Source organism: Gobio gobio, assembly GCF_949357685.1.
Source record: "Gobio gobio genome assembly, chromosome: 23".
Classification (NCBI taxonomy): domain Eukaryota; kingdom Metazoa; phylum Chordata; class Actinopteri; order Cypriniformes; family Gobionidae; genus Gobio; species Gobio gobio.
Genome location: NC_137119.1, coordinates 30,151,371 through 30,169,931, shown reverse-complemented (window position 1 = coordinate 30,169,931; position 18,561 = coordinate 30,151,371). Strand labels below are relative to the sequence as shown.

The window sequence follows — 18,561 nt, the reverse complement described above, 5'->3', positions numbered from 1 at the left end:
GCTTTGGTGACGCAGTGTTTTTTTCTGCGGTACTGATTTTGCAAATAGTTTGTTTCTGAATGTAACAATGTTGACAACGTAACATACTTCCTCTGACACTAGTTTTAGATGAAGAGATGTGCTTGGTGTTTTCATTTGTTATTGTTGTACAAGCAGAATGTGACGATTAGTCAGTGTGATATTTGTCCCACCCCTTCTTCACTGTGATTGGACAGCTGGGTAAAAAGTGACTGCTGCGTTTCAAAGTTGAATATTCTTCAACTCCCAGCTACTGGTAAAACATGCCGAGTGCTCAGCTTGAAATATTCTCAGCGCCTCGTCACACTATTGCCATTATAAAAAACGTGGCACTCCCGTTGAAAACAATTGGATAAATACACTAGCCTCTGGAAAAAACGCTTTGGTGGACACAAGACCTTTAGAGTTTTTACTATATGTACGTTTTTAATCTTTTATCATATTATATTTTATTGTCAGAACTAGGGATGCACCGATTCCAGATTTTTGGGGTTCAGCCGAATACTGAATCCACTGGTTAAGACTCTGCCGAATCCGAAACCAAATACCGAATCCTACTCCCATGAGTCCCATCCGCAGTCCATTATCACAGCAAACACATTAATGAAGTAAACAACGTCCACAGCAGTGTATTTTTAATTTAATTTAAACTGTAAAAAAAAAAAAAAAAAAGAATAGGCAACATTATGTAACATTATATAACATTATTATTTGGCTGCTGTCTATAGATTCCTTCATGCACAACTCGTATTCTTTCGGAGGTTTCATACGCAAATGTTTTAGCAGCGGCTATTGTTTAGAGTCCTTGCCACCACGAGACAAATCGGCATTGCAAATTGAACATGTAGCTCGACTTGAATCACCTTCTTTTGACTGAAAGTACTGCCAAACAACACGTTTTCCGTTCACAAGTTCCATTTTCACTTTCTCACAGTCTTCTGCATTTGAACAGTCCACCTAGTAAACACGTTCCATAATCAATGGCGGCGTCATTACGTCGACCAGCAGAGCGCGAGTAGTGCAAGCCTAGGGTTTGGTTCGGTGGAAAAAAATTCTAAGGTCCGGCAGAAACCGAACCCCATCAAAAAGCCCAATATTCGGCCAAATCCGAAACCGAATCCTGGATTCGGTGCGTCCCTAGTCAGAACTGACAACTATTGCCATGAGAATAGCATCAGCTGACATGACATTAAAATCTAAAATACCTACTTGCCTACTTTAAGTAAAATTTACTTGATTGGACTGTCAAAGTGTAAGACATTTTTAGATAAAAATGCAAAATAGCTGTATTTATATATTAAAATAACCATATTTATTTTCAAAATGTAACATGCGATGTAATGAGTTCAAAGTAACAACAGTTTGATGCCGATGTATACTGTTTTGCATTTTGTTTCTAAAAATAGTGCACACTGTACAGCATATATGTTAATGCGGAATGTTAATATTCCATTCTGAGCGTACTGTAGTTATATTTATCTCTAATATTGCATGGTCTGCACGTTTGTGCCTTGCTTTATCATTGCTTGTGGCAGTTGAGGACAGTCTTATCTTACACGTCAGGGCTCCAGAACTTTTCAGTTAATCTCTGTCAGGATGCCAGATGGTTTTTCCAGTTAGCAGTCGGCCATGTGAATCTTCTCATCAGGAGAGACGTGGAGCTGGAGGGCTCAAATCCATCACACATGCACCCATTCACCATGTCCACACATCTGATACACTAATATGCCAGCATAATTTATTACGGTTAGTCGATTGTATTATTATGATGATTGGCTCATGTGTTCCGTCACAGATGTATTACAATTAGCCAACATTTTTGTCCAGTCAGCATGTATTTCAAGTTCACAAGCTTCATCCCTTCTAAGCCAACTGCATAGCAACACGCTGGCAACCACTTAAAACGCATAGCATAGCAAGCAGGGGGTTTGTGAGTTACTTGAGGTTACTACAGGTTTCAAACAAAGATGGCGACTGCAGCTTTATAGTTAGTAAAGAAAACATGCTGCAGTTCAATTTATGTTTATTTGTACTATTTACTAGGGCTGGGTATTGACACAAATTTCACAATTCGATTAGAATTTGATTTTCGATCCTTTTCGATTTGATTCAATATCCATTATTTTGGATATGTATCAGGTATAATACATGGAAAATTTTCTCATGGAAAACTAATTTCTGAACTAATGTTGTAAACTATGGGAGTCAGTTGATACTACATTAGCCTACTAATATTGAAGGTAAAAATTAACTGATTTTTATACAAACACTTAAATGACACTAAATAGTTTTTTTTAAATATAATAATAAAGTTATAACTTTACAATTACATAATCATAATTCTACTCCAATTAGTTTTTTTTAAAATATAAACATTTAAAGGGTGGCTGTCATTAAAACTTGCCAGATTTATTAAATATTGAAGAACGTTGACAATGAATATCCTATGTAATGTGGTGCATATAATTAGCAAAATGCTCCTCTCTAGAGTTAATTTTTCTAGCTGACTAACAAGTTTATGGACACTGGATATGGTTTTTCTGATGTAACTGACGTGACATTGTTTACTTGTAAGCCGTTTTACTTGCATCTTTCTGCGGTTGAAACACAGATTGAGCGATTCTATGTGACATGATACGGATTTCGGTAAGTTGTCCTGTATCTTTTAACACACTCTCAGAAGCTCATTCGTGTTTATTTTGCGCTGTTACTGGTATTAAGGCGGAAGAGAAGATCCGTTTTGAAAAAATAAACCTGTTCAATTATTTATACTACTAAGTCTCGATTCCAACACTTATCAGTCGATGCCAATCATTTAAAAGTTCAATTTTGGCTTTGGCGATATATATCGGTCGACCACAATCTAGTTATTAGATGCTTAAAATGGGATTAAGAAATGGCATATTTGCACATCACGCCATGTCTCCTACGAGTGTCTGTGTTTGAAAAAATGTTGAAAGTTCCCTACACAGTGATTTTCTTATCTTTATATAGCCAAGGGGGTTGTCCGAGTTTCTCCACTCGTTAATACTTTCCAATAGAGGTTGAAGTTGTTAATGAGCACTGATGGGACTTGTATGACGCTCTCTCCTCATGTCCTCCTTTCTGTTTCCCACCTTTTTTTCGCTCCTTCCCTCCTTCTCTCGCTGAAACATCTCTTCTGCTCAGAATCAAAGCGGTGGGAGTGTGTTGGGTGAGGAGATGAAGTGTGCATAATTCATTCTGAAGAGCACACACTGGGTGATTCTGCCGTTCAGATGAATGCACTTCTGCTCTGATCTGCTGCGGTATCTCCTGCTATTGTACTGAAACACGGGACCTGCTGTGCGTGCAGATGATCTGTGTCTGCAGTGTCTGTTTCCCTCATTCTGGTTATGAAATGAAATTGAGCTCTGGGGAAGTGAGGAACTTAACAGGTAAACAGGAGGGAATTGGGAGAGACCTGGGACAGTGATTTCCATTTCCACATTCCTTCGGTTCCTCCATAACAGCGGTCCAAGTTGCATAGCGCTTTTGGAGGTTCATCCAATCCAAACAGAGTTGTCATCTGGTGGCATTGTAACACACACACATTCACAAATATGAAATGGTACAGCCAAGAGCCCGAGATCATTCACAGGTTTTTGGGTCGGTTTCAAAAATTTTAGGAAGCGAGTGTGGTGTTTTTTTTGGGGGGGGTTTTCTCTGCTATTACGTAATGACGGTGCCTGCCAGAGCGGCTTACGTCAACCTATTCTTCTGCCACAGATAGATCTCATTACCACATAATGCTGGCATGATGTTTCTATGATACTCGTGAATGATATTTCCTCTCTTCAATCTTTTTTTCTTCAGGGACGCCATGTCAAAACGGGCCAGCTCGCTGCAATCAAGGTCATGGATGTCACAGGGGTAAGAGCGCTAACGGGGCAGGGCATGACAGTTTCTGTCTAATGTTGGTTTTGACTTTTACACTTTCACACTTGCCTTTGTGCATTATGTCATTTAGACACACACACACAAACAGGCATGGGTCATTCTCAGTGCCATTTATACCCTTTTATTATGTCATTTGAAATGACAAAAACTTCCAAGAAACAAAGTATCAGGGCTGTAACATTTAATTGCCTTAGAGACACAAATCACCCCTTCAATATTCAGATTATTGGTCATTGAATTTTCCATGGCTTATTCTCTTCCAATACATAAATATATTTTTTTATATTTTAATTATAAAATATATTTTATTTTAGTAAAAGCTAAATATTGATTTAAAATGGTTAAAATATTTTATTAATGTTATTATATATGTACATATTAATTTATATTAATACACTACTGTTCAAAAACATGAGGTCAGTAAGAATTTTTTATGTTTTTTAAAGAAGTCTCTCATTCTCACGAAGGCTGCATTTATTTGATCAAGTGATATTAAATATTACAATGTAAAATAGCTGTTTTCTATTTGAATATATTTTAAAATGTCATTTATTCTTATGATGGCAATGCAGAATTTCAGTCTTCATGCTTGAGACTTCAGTGTCACATGATCCTTCAGAAATAATTTTAATATGCTAATTTGGTGCTCAATACACTTTCCTTATTATTATAAACGTTGAAAACAGTTGTGCTACTCAATATTTTTCTGGAAATCATGATCCATTTTTTTCGGGATTCTTTGATTTAATAGATACATTGTTGATCAAATGAATGCATCCCTGCTGAATAAAAATATATGTACATTTCTTTAAAAAAAATCTCACTGATAGTAAACTTTGACTTAAGCTTGAACTGTAGTGTGCATATCTTAAAATATTAACTTTTTATATTTTTATTCTATTACCCATTATTTTGACATTTGAAGATATTGATATTTGATTTGAAGTTATTTTATGTTAAAATACTTTTTATATAATAATAATAATAATAATAATGTGTAATATACAGAGATAAATATAAGCAAGCCATTTTGTTGTTTTTTTCTGTGAAGCATTGTCAAACCATTTTGTCTGAACATTCCAACCAGCCTGACATAGCAACAGGCTCAACCAATGGTATGGCTATCTGTTTGAATGGCGAATGACAGAGGAGGGGCTGTTCGGGGAAACCAGTTTGAAAACAATCATTTTCATCCCCAATTTTGTAGTTGCTAGTGGCACAAAAATCACACACTTCACCTTGAAAAATAAAGTAATATAAATACTTTTATTGTTAATTATATGCAGTATCACACTGTAGATCACAAATGGGGCCATTTCCTGACAATGACTCGCTCACAGACCAAGATACACAATTTTTTCCGGCTCCATCTTAAGTGTTGTCTGTTTTATTTGACAGGATGAGGAGGAGGAGATCAAAGCTGAGATCAACATGCTGAAAAAATACTCCCACCATCGAAACATCGCCACCTACTATGGTGCCTTCATCAAGAAGAACCCACCTGGCATGGATGACCAGCTCTGGGTCAGTCTTCACCAGTAGTAGGCGAAAAGAATTAGGGTTATTTTAATGTGTGATTGTTTCACTGTTTTTGTGTGTAGTACAGTGTTAGGGAGTAGATAGCTAAATGTAGTGATGTTAACCACATTTTCAGTAGTTAAAAAAAATTCAAGATTCTTTCAAGAAAACCGGATCGGGAAAGGTCTGCAAGCCGGGACTCGATCTTGGGTCGCCCGAAGCACAACGTGTCAAATCGCAGCCATAGCCAAGTAATATAATCCGAAAAGTAGACCAGAATTATGAACAGAAATGTGCGTTCAATATTTTGAGTATCTTGTAGCTTAAGAAGTTATATCCTCAAAATAGCTTCCGTTTCAACGCTGGTAAGGTAACACTTTCTCGCTCAGAAACGCAGTGTTCACACTCTGTACTGAGGTGCCCAGGCCTTGTTGTTTTCACACTTGCATTGAACGCAGACGCCAACCTCATTTCCTCTGTGGTGAGCTTTGTCGTTCTTTTTGCCCAGCAACAAAAAGATAACTGACACACTTAAGAGATCTCTAGAGTCTCTGTCAGCACAACCAGCCTTCATTGGGGTCTTTGTAAGAAGGATTTCCCTTAGAGACAAAAACATTGTTGCCAACTCAGCAGTCCTGACTTTGGAGAGTCCCAGAGGCCAAACATATTTAGACCCATCAAGGCTAGCTCAAGAGAGCATTCAAAACCAATCGGTGTTTCAGAAATAACAACATTCTGCTCATGATTTACATTTATTGACTTTTATTGTTCCCCAGGGGCCTCTAATGAGAATAGGGCTTTTTTTATGAATGTCCTGGGAGAAATTGTAAAGGAAAATAAGTAAAAAGACAACTGGGTTTAGAAGTTTGCACGTCACTGCCACTTACTAAAACTCTATATTCACACAAAGGTTGGGGGGGGAAAGAAACTGCTTGGCTTTTTTTTTTTTTTCTCAAATCTTATTCTCTGGACACTTTTCTCTGGAAAAAGTTGTGAAATTCCCCATTTTTAACCACTTTTTATTGTACCATTCCATCTTATCATTTAAACGTCTTCAAAACTTGAAGTGGGAAAATGAAGTTGCCCTGGGACAGTTGTCACTTACAGATCTAGTCTCAGCTGAGAAGCGTGAATTTGTGAGTGCGAGTGTTGAATGTGGCACCAGTCTAAATAAAAAACAGGTTCTGCCACTTGTGAGCTGCTGTAGCTAAAAAATAGAACATTATAGGTAATCTTTTTTAATGAAAAAGTTTTTTACTTTTCATTTTTGTTCTTCAAATCGTTACCAAAGGCTGGATTGAACTCCTCAATGGCATTGCTTTGTCTTCAAATTTAATTTCAGAGGATATTATATAATATTATGTAAATGTAAAGACAGAGGAAAAAGATAACGGCTGTATCCCACAGTGACTTTAATTCAAAATTCAAATTTAAAGTACATTATTTTTAAACAGCCACTTTTCATGTTACAGCTCCTTAAACCAGCAAATTGCTGGAGCTGATTAGCCACCATTTCAACATCAGGTCCTGTTCACGCATGACCTCTAAAGGGAAATAATGCTGTTAAATTTATGACAGTCTATAAGCGTATGTAGTTCTCCACATAATTAGCATATTTATCATTCTTGTGGCTTGTTAGGTTTTATCCTAATTTTGTTGGGGTGCTGTGTCTCTAGTTGGTGATGGAGTTTTGTGGCGCTGGTTCAGTGACGGACCTGATAAAGAACACCAAAGGGAACTCTCTAAAGGAGGAGTGGACCGCCTACATCTGCAGAGAGATCCTCAGGGTGAGTATGTGCGATTATGGACCACTAGAAAACTTAGCTTCCAGATGTGTTATTTCTGATGGGTCCCTCATTTGACCTCCAGTTAAGTTTAACCTCTTTATCTGGTTTTGATAGGGTCTGACCCACTTGCATCAGCATAAAGTCATCCATCGTGATATCAAAGGTCAAAACGTTTTGCTCACAGAAAATGCGGAAGTCAAACTTGGTGAGTTCATGCCCCTGACGGCTATAACACAAAAGCACAATGTACATTCTGCACTTATGCTAATAAATTTGTACTCTACTCTCTAGTGTGTAAATGTTAGAAGGTTATTTTGTCAGTCAATATTGGAGTCTGATAGCCAAGATAGCTAAGAAAATTAAGTGCAATAAGTATCCAACATTCCACACTTTTATTTTTTCGGTTAAATAAGTGCATCATCTGGGTATTTAACTCTGTCTCTGCCAGCGTTTTTGAAAAAAGTTGCCAGCCAGCGCCAGCATTTTTGATCATTTTCACAAAAGTTTTATGGCCCCCGGAATATTTTGTTGTATGGATATCTAAACATGCAATGTATCTAGAGAAAGAACAGACCTTCTGCTTTTAAACCAAAAAAAGTATTCTTGCTTCATGCATTCTGTTTTTAGCAAAAAGCTGAGAAAAACGTGTTTTGTCAAAGACCAAATCTGGAGAATGTAGATCGAGTCCATCAACTAAGCTTGCACAGTCCTATCGCTCGTCTTGGGTCGACATTTCATTGGGCAACATTAGGCAGTTTTGGTTTATATGGTGTTTAATGTTGATTATCGCATTATTTTACATATGCGTCTGCTTACATATGCTATCACTTGTTTCTGCTTCTTCTTCACGTCTTTTGATCAGGAGATTCGGTACTCTTCCAGCAGGTGTCATAGCGCCCCCTACCGTATTACAGTGAAAACACAAAGCCAGAAAATTCCATTAATGGTGGAGAAAGAGTTAAATTACACTTTTTCTTTTTTGAATTTTCCGTGTGAACATACTACTCCCACTATTTATACAAAAAATTTGCACACATGGCTCAACACCTAGTGTTGTGGTTTAACTAAATAAAAGCAGCGACAATGCTAACTAAACTACATTTTGGTAGTGTGTAAAATCCATTACTATTAACATAACACAGCATAACTTACAATCGAGATGAGCACTAATCAAACATCAGTTCATTTTAGCGAACTGGTTCAGAAACGTATTCATCAAAACATTGCGTTTAATTTTTTTCCGTTGTTTTCTTGCGATTAATTTGTTTTCGAGTTTCCGTCAAAAGTATTTGGTCAATAAGATTTTGGTTTTTGTAAGAAATATGCTCCGCAAGGCTGAATTTATTTGGTCAAAAGTACAGTAGAATCTGTAATAATGTGAAATATTATTACAATTTAAAATAACTGTTTTCTGTTTGAATATTTTGTAAAATGTTAATTCGTTCCTGTGGTGGAAAAGCTGATTTTTCAGCATCATTACTCCAGTCTTCAGTGTCACGTGATACTTCAGAAATCATTCTTAAGATTTGCTCAAGAAACATTTCTTATTAGTAATGTTGAAAACTGATAGCTGTTGCAGTGCCTGTAATATTTGTGTGGAAACCGTGATACAAAGTTAAAAAGTAAAGCATTTATTTGACATGTTTTTTTTTGTTTGTAACAATATAAAAGTCTGTCACTTTTGATCAATTTAATGCATCCTTGCTGAATAATTTCTTTAAAAAATAATTTAAGTTTTGAACGGTAGTGTGTTTTCAGTTTGATGTCACCTCATTTGATGTCCTTATTGTGTTTGTGCCAGATAATTACTATACTTTTTAATTAAATTAACTGATAATTTTATAATAATCAAGATATCTCCCCTTTAAATAACTTCAGTGTAGATATGTTGTATCGAGCTACTTTTTCAGTAAGTACTTTAATTAAAAGAAGCTCGTAACTTCCTCAATGTTAGTTTCTGCATTTTATTGGTTGAATCTGTCCATGTTGAGGAACCTGTGACCCGACTCTGGAGTTATTAGGGCTTGTCATTGAGTTGTTTGAGTTTATGAGACAGTTCAGGCTGGTTGCTATGACAACGCTGCCTGCGGTGACGAGGGAAGAGTGGCACAGAGGCAGATGGCAGCATGCACTTCATCAAAGACCTCTCTGCTCGTTACTGCACGCAGACACATTAAGGCCAAATCTACCCTGTGTGTGTGTGTGTGTGATTGCGTGTTTTCAACAGTTGATTTTGGTGTGAGTGCACAGTTGGACCGCACCGTCGGTAGGAGGAACACTTTTATTGGCACACCATATTGGATGGCTCCAGAGGTCATAGCCTGTGATGAGAACCCAGACGCCACATATGACTTTAAGGTATTTCAAGCGATTCTTAATTACCCTGTCACTTTTTTTCTCACTGCACCTGATTGCTTTTGTGTGAGGGTCTTGTTTGGCTTTAGGCACAAATCCCAAAACTCCTTTTTGTTACAGAGTGATCTCTGGTCGCTGGGAATTACAGCCATTGAAATGGCAGAAGGAGCCCCTCGTGAGTCCAACACAGTGCAATATGATGTTTAAGTGCCCCTATTATGCTATTGTTTTGGAGGTCTCCTACAATAGATTTACATGCATCCAAGCTCAAAAAACGCTCTTTTCTCACTGTGTCTGAAACGGTTTCATTTTACATTCACAAACAGCTATATTACACACCACAAGGTAATATCTGGTAAAGCATAATAGGGGCACTTCAAATTGATTTTTTTATTAAATTTGATATGAACACAGTGATTGCTAAATGCTTACACCTGTCTGTTTTCTCAGCGCTGTGCGATATGCATCCCATGCGTGCGCTTTTCCTCATACCCCGAAACCCAGCGCCCCGACTCAAGTCCAAGAAGTGGTGAGTCAAACATGCCTGAACCCCACATAATTTTGAATATTCACTTCAAATCTACAACTGATGATAATAAAAAGGCCTGAGCTTCAAAACAGAGGAAACTCAACAGTTTGTCATTCTCTGTAGGTCTAAAAAGTTCCAGTCATTCATTGAAAGCTGTTTAGTGAAGAATCACAATCAGAGACCAAGCACTGAACAGCTCATCAAACATCCCTTCATCAAAGACCTCCCCAACGAGAGACAGGTCCGAATTCAGCTTAAAGACCACATTGACCGGACCAAAAAGAAGAGAGGAGAGAGGGGTGAGTTTATGAAGTTTCTGTTTGCGCTGGGTTCAACAATATTGATCTAATTGATTTGAATCAACCGATATTATTGATTCTTAAAGCTCAAGCCAAATCTTTTAGTCTATGCTGTTTTCTGTTGAAGCATGAACAGAACCGTTATTTGTAGCACAACACCCAACCAATAATCACAATAAGCTTTGCTTTGTTACTTTTGATATGATTTGAAAAGTCTCAACTTTCAAATTCTGTAAATTTTCTCTTGAATTTCAAACAATTTGGCCTGTTGCGATTGGTCGATACAATCGACTGCGTCGACGCTGTTAATTAGTCGACGTCAATATTTTTAGTCAACTGGGTAAGTTGGGTACAATATGAAATAACTTTAAAAATGACAGCACTCTAATAAGAGCAGTATTTCTTAATGTGCGTCGATGTGTGACCGCAGGAGTGAGGATGTGTGTGTGAGCTCTGCTTCCACCGTTCACTAAACAATGGAAGCAGAACAGTCAAATTTATACACGCAGCTCAGGGACATGAACGTAACAGAAGAGTGCGCCTTTCACTCAGACAGATTGCGATGCCAGTTTTGCGGATTATTGGGTTTGAATGGTCAAAAATATGTAAAAATGCACGTCCTGGCGAGTATTCAGGTAAACGCAGTCAGATATGTCTTTAGTGAACGTATACAGAGTTGAATGAGAAATCGGGTGTTACAATGAATTTGGTCCGTGCAGCTCTTAAAGGGCCGGACCTAATATTCTGTGTGAACCAGGAACATGCCGGACAAGTGAGTTTTTAGGGGTTTTTAACCCTAAAACAATGAATATAAATTCTGTCATATTATTCAATTACTTTTACTGTTTTTTGCCATGGTATGGAATTGGTATTGAGGTATTTTAGTCTGGTATCGTATCAGTCATAATTTTGGTATCGTGACAACACTATTCTATATAAAAAGTATTTGCTGATATTCTCTTTTTTTTGTTATGTTGGTTTACAAATTTGTACCTTTTTTACATTTTTACTCTTTTTTTTTTTTTTAGTTGTACATTTTTTCTAGGGCTTGATTACATTTATACTATTTTTATAGTACACTACTGAAGGCCAAAGTTGCAAGTTAAATTAAATGTTTTTAAGTAAAGTTGTTGGAAATTATTGTGCTAAATTAGTCGATAGATTAATCGATTAATTAATAAATTAGTCGATAGATTAATCGATATAAAGATAGTCGTTAGTGGCAGCCCTACAAACAATACGTCTCGTTTTTGGAGTTCTTTAATGTGGTCGCTGTAGCGCCGCAGTTAAAGTGTCATGTGAACCATCTCTTCCTCTTTAATAGTTATAGCAAGAAATAAACATGAATGAACATCAGAAGGTATGTTGAAAGAAACAGTACAACTTACTGAAATGTGTCATGTCTTATGCAATTAGTCAGTTGGGGTTCTGTAATTATGTATGTTTGAATAAATCTGTCTGGAAATGTCAGCCAATGTTTACATTTTTATTGTTAAGAAATGATAATTATATTTCTACTCCAATTCTTTGAAGAAGTTTATTTAAAAATACTGCCTTAATACAATTTAAAATGGCAATGTAAATCTTTATTTACAACTCCTTTTTTTAGTTTTTTTTTCCTTAAGAAAAATTGACATGTTCTGTATCTGATATACAACCAAATGAATCAAAATTGAATCGAGATTGAAATCAAATTGAATCAAGAGCTTGTGAATTAGAATCAAATCGATTAATGTCAACTATTATTATTTATCATTTAAATGCATTTTTTATTTATTATTATTTAATATTATTTAATTTTGTTTGCTAATTTTGTCTGCTAATTTTTGGAAATGGATATTTTAGGATATGTGACCATTTTTCTCACAACATTCCTTGTTTGATTTGGCCATTAATCTCATTAATCTCTCTTCCTAAAAACCTGCGTCTTACAATGCTGTGTGATTTACCTTTTTTTTTCAGACGAGACTGAATACGAGTACAGTGGAAGTGAAGAGGAGGAGGAAGAGCGAGACATTGGAGAGCCGAGGTACATAGACCTTTTACGCTCACACATACACACACACAAGCATGTATATGTGGGTATAGTGGAGATATGATTTACTTAACGTCTTGATTATTTAATGTCTTCCTTACAGCTCCATCATAAACATCCCTGGTGAGTCGACCCTGAGGCGGGACTTCCTGCGTCTGCAGTTGGCCAATAAGGAGCGCTCCGAAGCCCTGAGAAGACAACAGCTAGAACAGCAGCAGAACGAGGAACACAAGCGCCAACTACTGGCCGAGAGACAGAAACGCATTGAGGAACAAAAGGAGCAAAGAAGGAGACTAGAGGAGGTAAGAGGAGAGGGGCGAGAAATACAATTTAAAGACTATGGGTTGCAGCCATGTTTCTAAAATCTTTAGCATTAGAGTCATATTAGATTTGTTATTTTATTCTAATCTATTCTCTTCCAAAACATCTAAACTAGTGGTTCTAGATTGGTAGCACCCTGAGTTTACATTATATAAGTTATGACCCAACACAAAACCAAAGTTGTTTATCAAAAAATGTCTGTAAATGCATCAGAATTTATTATCAACAACAGCAGCAGACATGGATCAAACAGTAGTCGCCATATTTCCAGGTGACAGATGAAGAACAACAAAAAATAAGGGAAGCTTTTTCTTCTGCTTTCCTGCATGATTATACTTAGTTGCATTTTATTATTTGCATTTAGCATTGTTTTTCCTTGCAACTATATCGGAACAAACAGACAATACGTTTTGCTATCATTTCGGTCACACTCGGACACACACTTCCTGTACTCTATTTTGTGTGTGTAATGGCTCATGAGATGACTGCCACTTTTTAATGTCCCTGGGAGACACTGAGCTATGATCAGTCCTCAGGAAGGTTACACCACATCTTGGGAATTCTTCAAACGGGAGACAAAGAAAGACGAAGCAGTAGAGATATTCCCGAGTTATGTGATGTAGGGTTTTCTCAGTAGGGGAGGGAGCAGAGAACCTGTAGGGATGAATCAGGTGGCCCGGCTGGGCGTCAACCTCTCATTCAGCACATCTATCTCCCGCTGGTCCACTGTCAGGCCGCCTCTTTTCAGCACAGCTCCTGTCAGCAGCCCCCGCTGGGGAAAGACCATTCAGTATGGCTGCCTACTCAATGTCTTTTACACCGCCGCTTAGTGGTAAAAAAAGGAACTGCATATGCTAGTGTGAAATCAGGGCCAAAAATTGGAGTGTTTATAATCTCACAGCAACAGCGACGGGAGAGAGAGGTCCGAAAACAGCAGGAGAGAGAGCAGAGGAGGCGCTATGAAGAGATGGAGCAGCTCCGCAGAGAAGAGGAGAGGAGGCACGCTGAAAGGGAGCAGGTACATATAGACACATCCACAATCATACATGGCTTATTGTGGTTGAGCAATATTTGTTGGCCACTTTTATTAATAGGAAAGTAGAAAGAGGGCAAGAAATTATTTGGAGGATTATTTCAGGGCAGAAAATGATATAGGTCTATCACTTCAAATTAACCCTTAATCCGCTATGAGGAAAGAGATCGGGATGCAAAACCATGCGAGAACTGATAACTACACACATGAACAGGAAGAGAAGAAATGAAGTGATGTGGCGGCTTCACACATTCACACTCCACATGCTAAAAACTCTCAATGATTCACTACTACAGAGATCGAGACACATTCTACTTTCTGTTAATAATGGCACGTTTCATAATTTTTTTAATGACGGATACCAATTATTATTCAAGTGTTCAATAACTGATGTTTTATTTTATGTTTTATTATATTTTATTTTAGGCTTTTTTACTCATTTTCTTTTCTAAAACATTCTAAACTTATGTTCTCAACTGGTTTTGCTCAGGCACCAGATTTGAATTAACCCATATTAAATATCAAGTTATTACCCAACAGAAAATGTCCTTTACATTTTAATTGATTCATATTATCATGAACAATATGCAACATTTTATGCAAATATGCAGAATAACCGATATGCAGAACCAATTTCTGCTTCGAAGTTTGATAGCAGTTAGAACCAAATAATCATTATTGAAATGCATTTTATAAAAACACAATATTGATGAATATGTTACTACAAACAATAATTCAAACAATATTTTTGTTGAACAAGAATGTGCCACGAGAGAGATTTTATATGTAGGGTTAATAAGGTGGAAAAAAAATCAGTGTGAATAATTTTTTGATCCGTTTTTCCTTGTAAACGCATACACACACATTACTGCTAGGAATACGTGAGCGCATATGCACACTTTCTAAAGCAGACATGCATGAAGACAGCACCCTCGGTTAATCATATGTAATTCTTCTCAACTGTTACTGTCCACTCAGATATGCATATCAGACTCTCACATGCATCAATGCCTTACTTAAAGCATTCTCTCCAGTCTATGACTCACTTCCTTCAGGGAGGGAAATGTTCTGCTGGATGGTATGCATATTTAAAGCACTCACCCACCCTTTCAAATGCAGTTAGGCCACTTGAGCCCTGTTCAGTAGTGAATGAGGATGTCTCACGGGCCATGTGTAAAAGAGTGTGAGTCTGTGTAGAGAGAAATAAGAATGACTGAGCTATTAAAGACAGTGAAGATTCACCAGCATAAGCAGTATAATAGATTTAGCAATTCTGAAACTTCATTTTAATTAGACACGCCTCTTTCCCCCAAACGCCACCCTTCAAAGATACAGAAGAAGTTGAAACCACTGAAATCAGAGAATGCGCACAAGAGCAACAGCTGCTCATGAAGCTGATCTCACTGTTTGATTGTGGATTTCTAGCATCACAGGTTTTTTTTTTTTTTGCAGTTTAATGAGTCTCAGAGACAGTTATGATATTCCAGGATACCTAATTAAGTAATATTTGTCAAGCAATATATATTTTATGAGCGTCTTTCCATAAAAATGCTTCCAGTGCCTTTAAAGGAACAAAGGTCATAAAGCATTTCATTGTTTCGTTGCTAATAACAGTGAAAGTGTTCTCCAACACCTTAGTTTAGGGACATATAATCCAGATGTCTCTGTTTTAATCTTTTAATAGAGAATGAGACATTCTTTCCAAAAATGAATATGTCTTGCAAATGGGGCCTTTCTTTTAATACACTTTTTTCTCTCCATATACCTTTAAATTCTTTCTGCTTGTGTTTTCTGTCCAAGTACACTGCCATAAACCTTTTGCTCTATAATACTGTCATTTAATATGTATGCGACTAATCGGGGTCTGTAACGTTTTTGAAAAAGTCTCTTATGCTCACCAAAGTTGCATTTATTGATCAAAAATACAGTAAAAACAGTATTATTGTAAAATATTATTACAATTTTCTATTTGAATATATATATAAAAAATTCAGTGTTGCCATCACAGGAGTAAATTACATTTATTTATATATATATATATATATATATTAGTGCTGTCAGTTAAACGCGTTATTAACGACGTTAACGCAAACCTATTTTAACGGCGTCAATTTTTTTATCGCGAGATTAACGTTCTTTTTGGTCTAACAAACTTTGTAGTTTTTTCACATGCTGTTGCAACAACTAGTAACGTTAGAAAAACTACAACACCACTCCGGATGTAGCTAGACCGGAAACAAAACATCAGGCACGCTGCGGCTGCCCGCACTCGTTTGGGCCATTAAAAGAGTAGACGTGGATGGCAAGCGTGAGACGCCGAAATGAGAAACGTATTAAGCCATGGTTTAACTCAGGGGTCTTCAACTAAAAGTGCTTGTCTTGAGCGCTGCTTTCTGCTCTGATGGTGCATTCACACCAGACGCGAATGAAGCGTTTTGCGCGAGTGATTTAAGTCAATGCAAAGACGCAAATAGACATTCTGCGGCGCGGATTAAGCGGCGTGCATGTCGCGTCATTGGCGTCCGGTGTGAACGCACCATCAGTCTCTTCTTCACTGCATGCTTGACCGCGCGTCTGGGTCTGAACGTAGTAACAGTGAGCATTGCAACGTTAACTGTTTCATTACGTCAAAAGGCTTCGCGGTCCGGATTCGGACCGGAGTCCGCTAGTTGGCGACCCCTGGTTTAACTGCACTATAGGCGGAGTCCTAGTTTACCTTGCATGTGCACTTTGTAATTTTATTTTGTATCACCCTGTTTTGATCCCTTAGAAAGGGCTGTTGAAGGGGCTGTTTGTGCAACAAAGTATTTGTTTCACCCTTTTATTGATGGGCAGTGTTACATTGTGTGAGCGATTATTTGCTCCAAGTGAGAATGTTGGTGTGAAATCGAACACTAAAGTATGCCAATGTTGTTTTCAATAAAACAAACATTTGAACAAAGCAAGCCGATCCACTTTTCTATGTTGAGAAGAGCATTAAAATAAGAAAAAATAATGGGACAAAAAGAAATCAAGGGACATTTAGAATAAATAAAAATGTGCGATTAATTGTGAGTTAACTATGACATTAATCGCGATTAAATATTTTAATCGTTTGACAGCACTAATATATATATATAAATGTAATTTACTCCTGTGATGGCAACACTGAATTTTCAGCATCACTACTCCAGTCTTCAGTGTCGCATGATCTTCACAAATCATTGTAATATGCTGATTTGGTGAAAACAGTTTTTGCTGTTTAAAATTTTTGTGGAAACTGATTTTTATTTCCTTCAGGATTCCTTTTATAAAACGAAAGTTCAAAAGAACAGCATTTATTTAATATTGAAATCTTTGTAGCGTTATAAAAGTCTTATTTTGTCAGTTTTGATCAATTTAATGCAGCCTTGCTGAGGATTTTTTGAACTGTACTGTACATGTATGGTACCACTCTACAGATCTATCAACTGCAGTAGATAAATATCCTCTAAATAAAAAACATTATTGTAACGTACTGGAAAAAGTGTAGTTAGAGATGATATTCCCGATTACATCCCATGGCATCTCCATCCATTATGCACCCACTGTCTAGAAGACAATACAAGTACAATTTAGGATTGAATTGGTTTCTGTGCTGCACCTACTGTAACTCATTTTAACAGAAGTGGTTTTAATCCAAAGCAACGTTTTCTTTGGTGCAACATTCCCCTGGAGCCGTCTGGGGTTAATTGCCCTGCTCCTGGAAATTGGGATCAGGGTACTAAGTAACTCCCTAGTGCATGGATGGCTCATTCCATGGTTTGAACCAATGACCTCTAGGTAGTGAGCTCATCACACATAAGGTCACATGGGATCTATGCAGGGCAGCAACTTATTATCAAGGGTGTCTTGCCTTCAGATTTGCTTGATTAATCTTTCATTGTTTCACTTTTAAACTCTTTGAAGGCCCTGCCATCTCTTTTTCAACTTTCTTTCTCACTCTTGTTCTGATGTGCTGTGCTATGGGGTTAGGAATATATCCGTCGGCAGTTAGAAGAAGAGCAAAGGCAGCTGGAGATTCTTCAACAGCAGCTTCTCCAAGAACAAGCTCTTCTGCTGGTAAACATTTCAACTATCACCTTTAAAGTACTTGCACTTCCTTTCTTTTCATCTTCTACTCTTATGGCATCTGTCGGTCCCCAGTGCACTCAGAGAGAGTATCGATTGTGCGAATTGATCTGGGGCGTTTGGGGTTTGTGGAAACTCTGTTTGTTATTACTCAGTTCTCTAGGAAATTAGACTCAGGATCTACAGCTATATCAGGACATCGGTGGGATTAGTGTATAGATCTGTTGAGATCTTTCTAACCTCTGATAGCCTCCAGTTATTTTCAGGGAGTATAAAGGTCTGACCCTGTTAGCATTATTTTGTCTCATGTGGAGCATTTGCTCCATATGTCCCTCAAATCTTGCTCTTTTCACCTCCTTCTCTGTTGTGTCTAGGAATATAAACGGAAGCAGCTGGAGGAGCAGCGTCAGGCCGAACGGTTGCAGCGGCAGCTGCAGCAGGAGAGGGCCTACCTGGTCTCACTGCAGCAACAACAACAACAAGAGCCACGGCCTGCAGACAAAAAACAACTGTACCACTACAAAGATTCTGTCAACCCCAGTGACAAGCCGGCCTGGGCCAAAGAGGTACCGATACATCTGGTTAGGACCCTTACACAATTAATACTATACATTTTCTGATTAATCGCAATCTTCTTTTTAAGGATCCCAATATTGAGT

The 18,561-nt window shown here is 37.5% G+C and overlaps 1 protein-coding gene across 2 annotated transcripts in view; it reads left to right on the top strand.

Moving 5' to 3' along the window:
* The window catches only part of tnikb (TRAF2 and NCK interacting kinase b), an 80,213-nt gene that overhangs the window by 32,023 nt on the left and 29,629 nt on the right, over positions 1-18,561 (top strand). Inside the window, exons 3-15 of one of the 2 annotated variants that reach the window (XM_079806644.1) lie at positions 3,853-3,909; positions 5,335-5,460; positions 7,131-7,241; positions 7,356-7,446; positions 9,469-9,599; positions 9,717-9,771; positions 10,047-10,125; positions 10,249-10,424; positions 12,387-12,453; positions 12,563-12,761; positions 13,682-13,798; positions 17,807-17,893; positions 18,277-18,468. In XM_079806644.1, the coding sequence (XP_079662770.1) occupies positions 3,853-3,909; positions 5,335-5,460; positions 7,131-7,241; positions 7,356-7,446; positions 9,469-9,599; positions 9,717-9,771; positions 10,047-10,125; positions 10,249-10,424; positions 12,387-12,453; positions 12,563-12,761; positions 13,682-13,798; positions 17,807-17,893; positions 18,277-18,468 (1,488 nt within the window). Of the gene's footprint in view, positions 1-3,852; positions 3,910-5,334; positions 5,461-7,130; positions 7,242-7,355; positions 7,447-9,468; positions 9,600-9,716; positions 9,772-10,046; positions 10,126-10,248; positions 10,425-12,386; positions 12,454-12,562; positions 12,762-13,681; positions 13,799-17,806; positions 17,894-18,276; positions 18,484-18,561 lie in introns of both variants that reach the window. The other variant, XM_079806645.1, reaches the window with a different exon arrangement.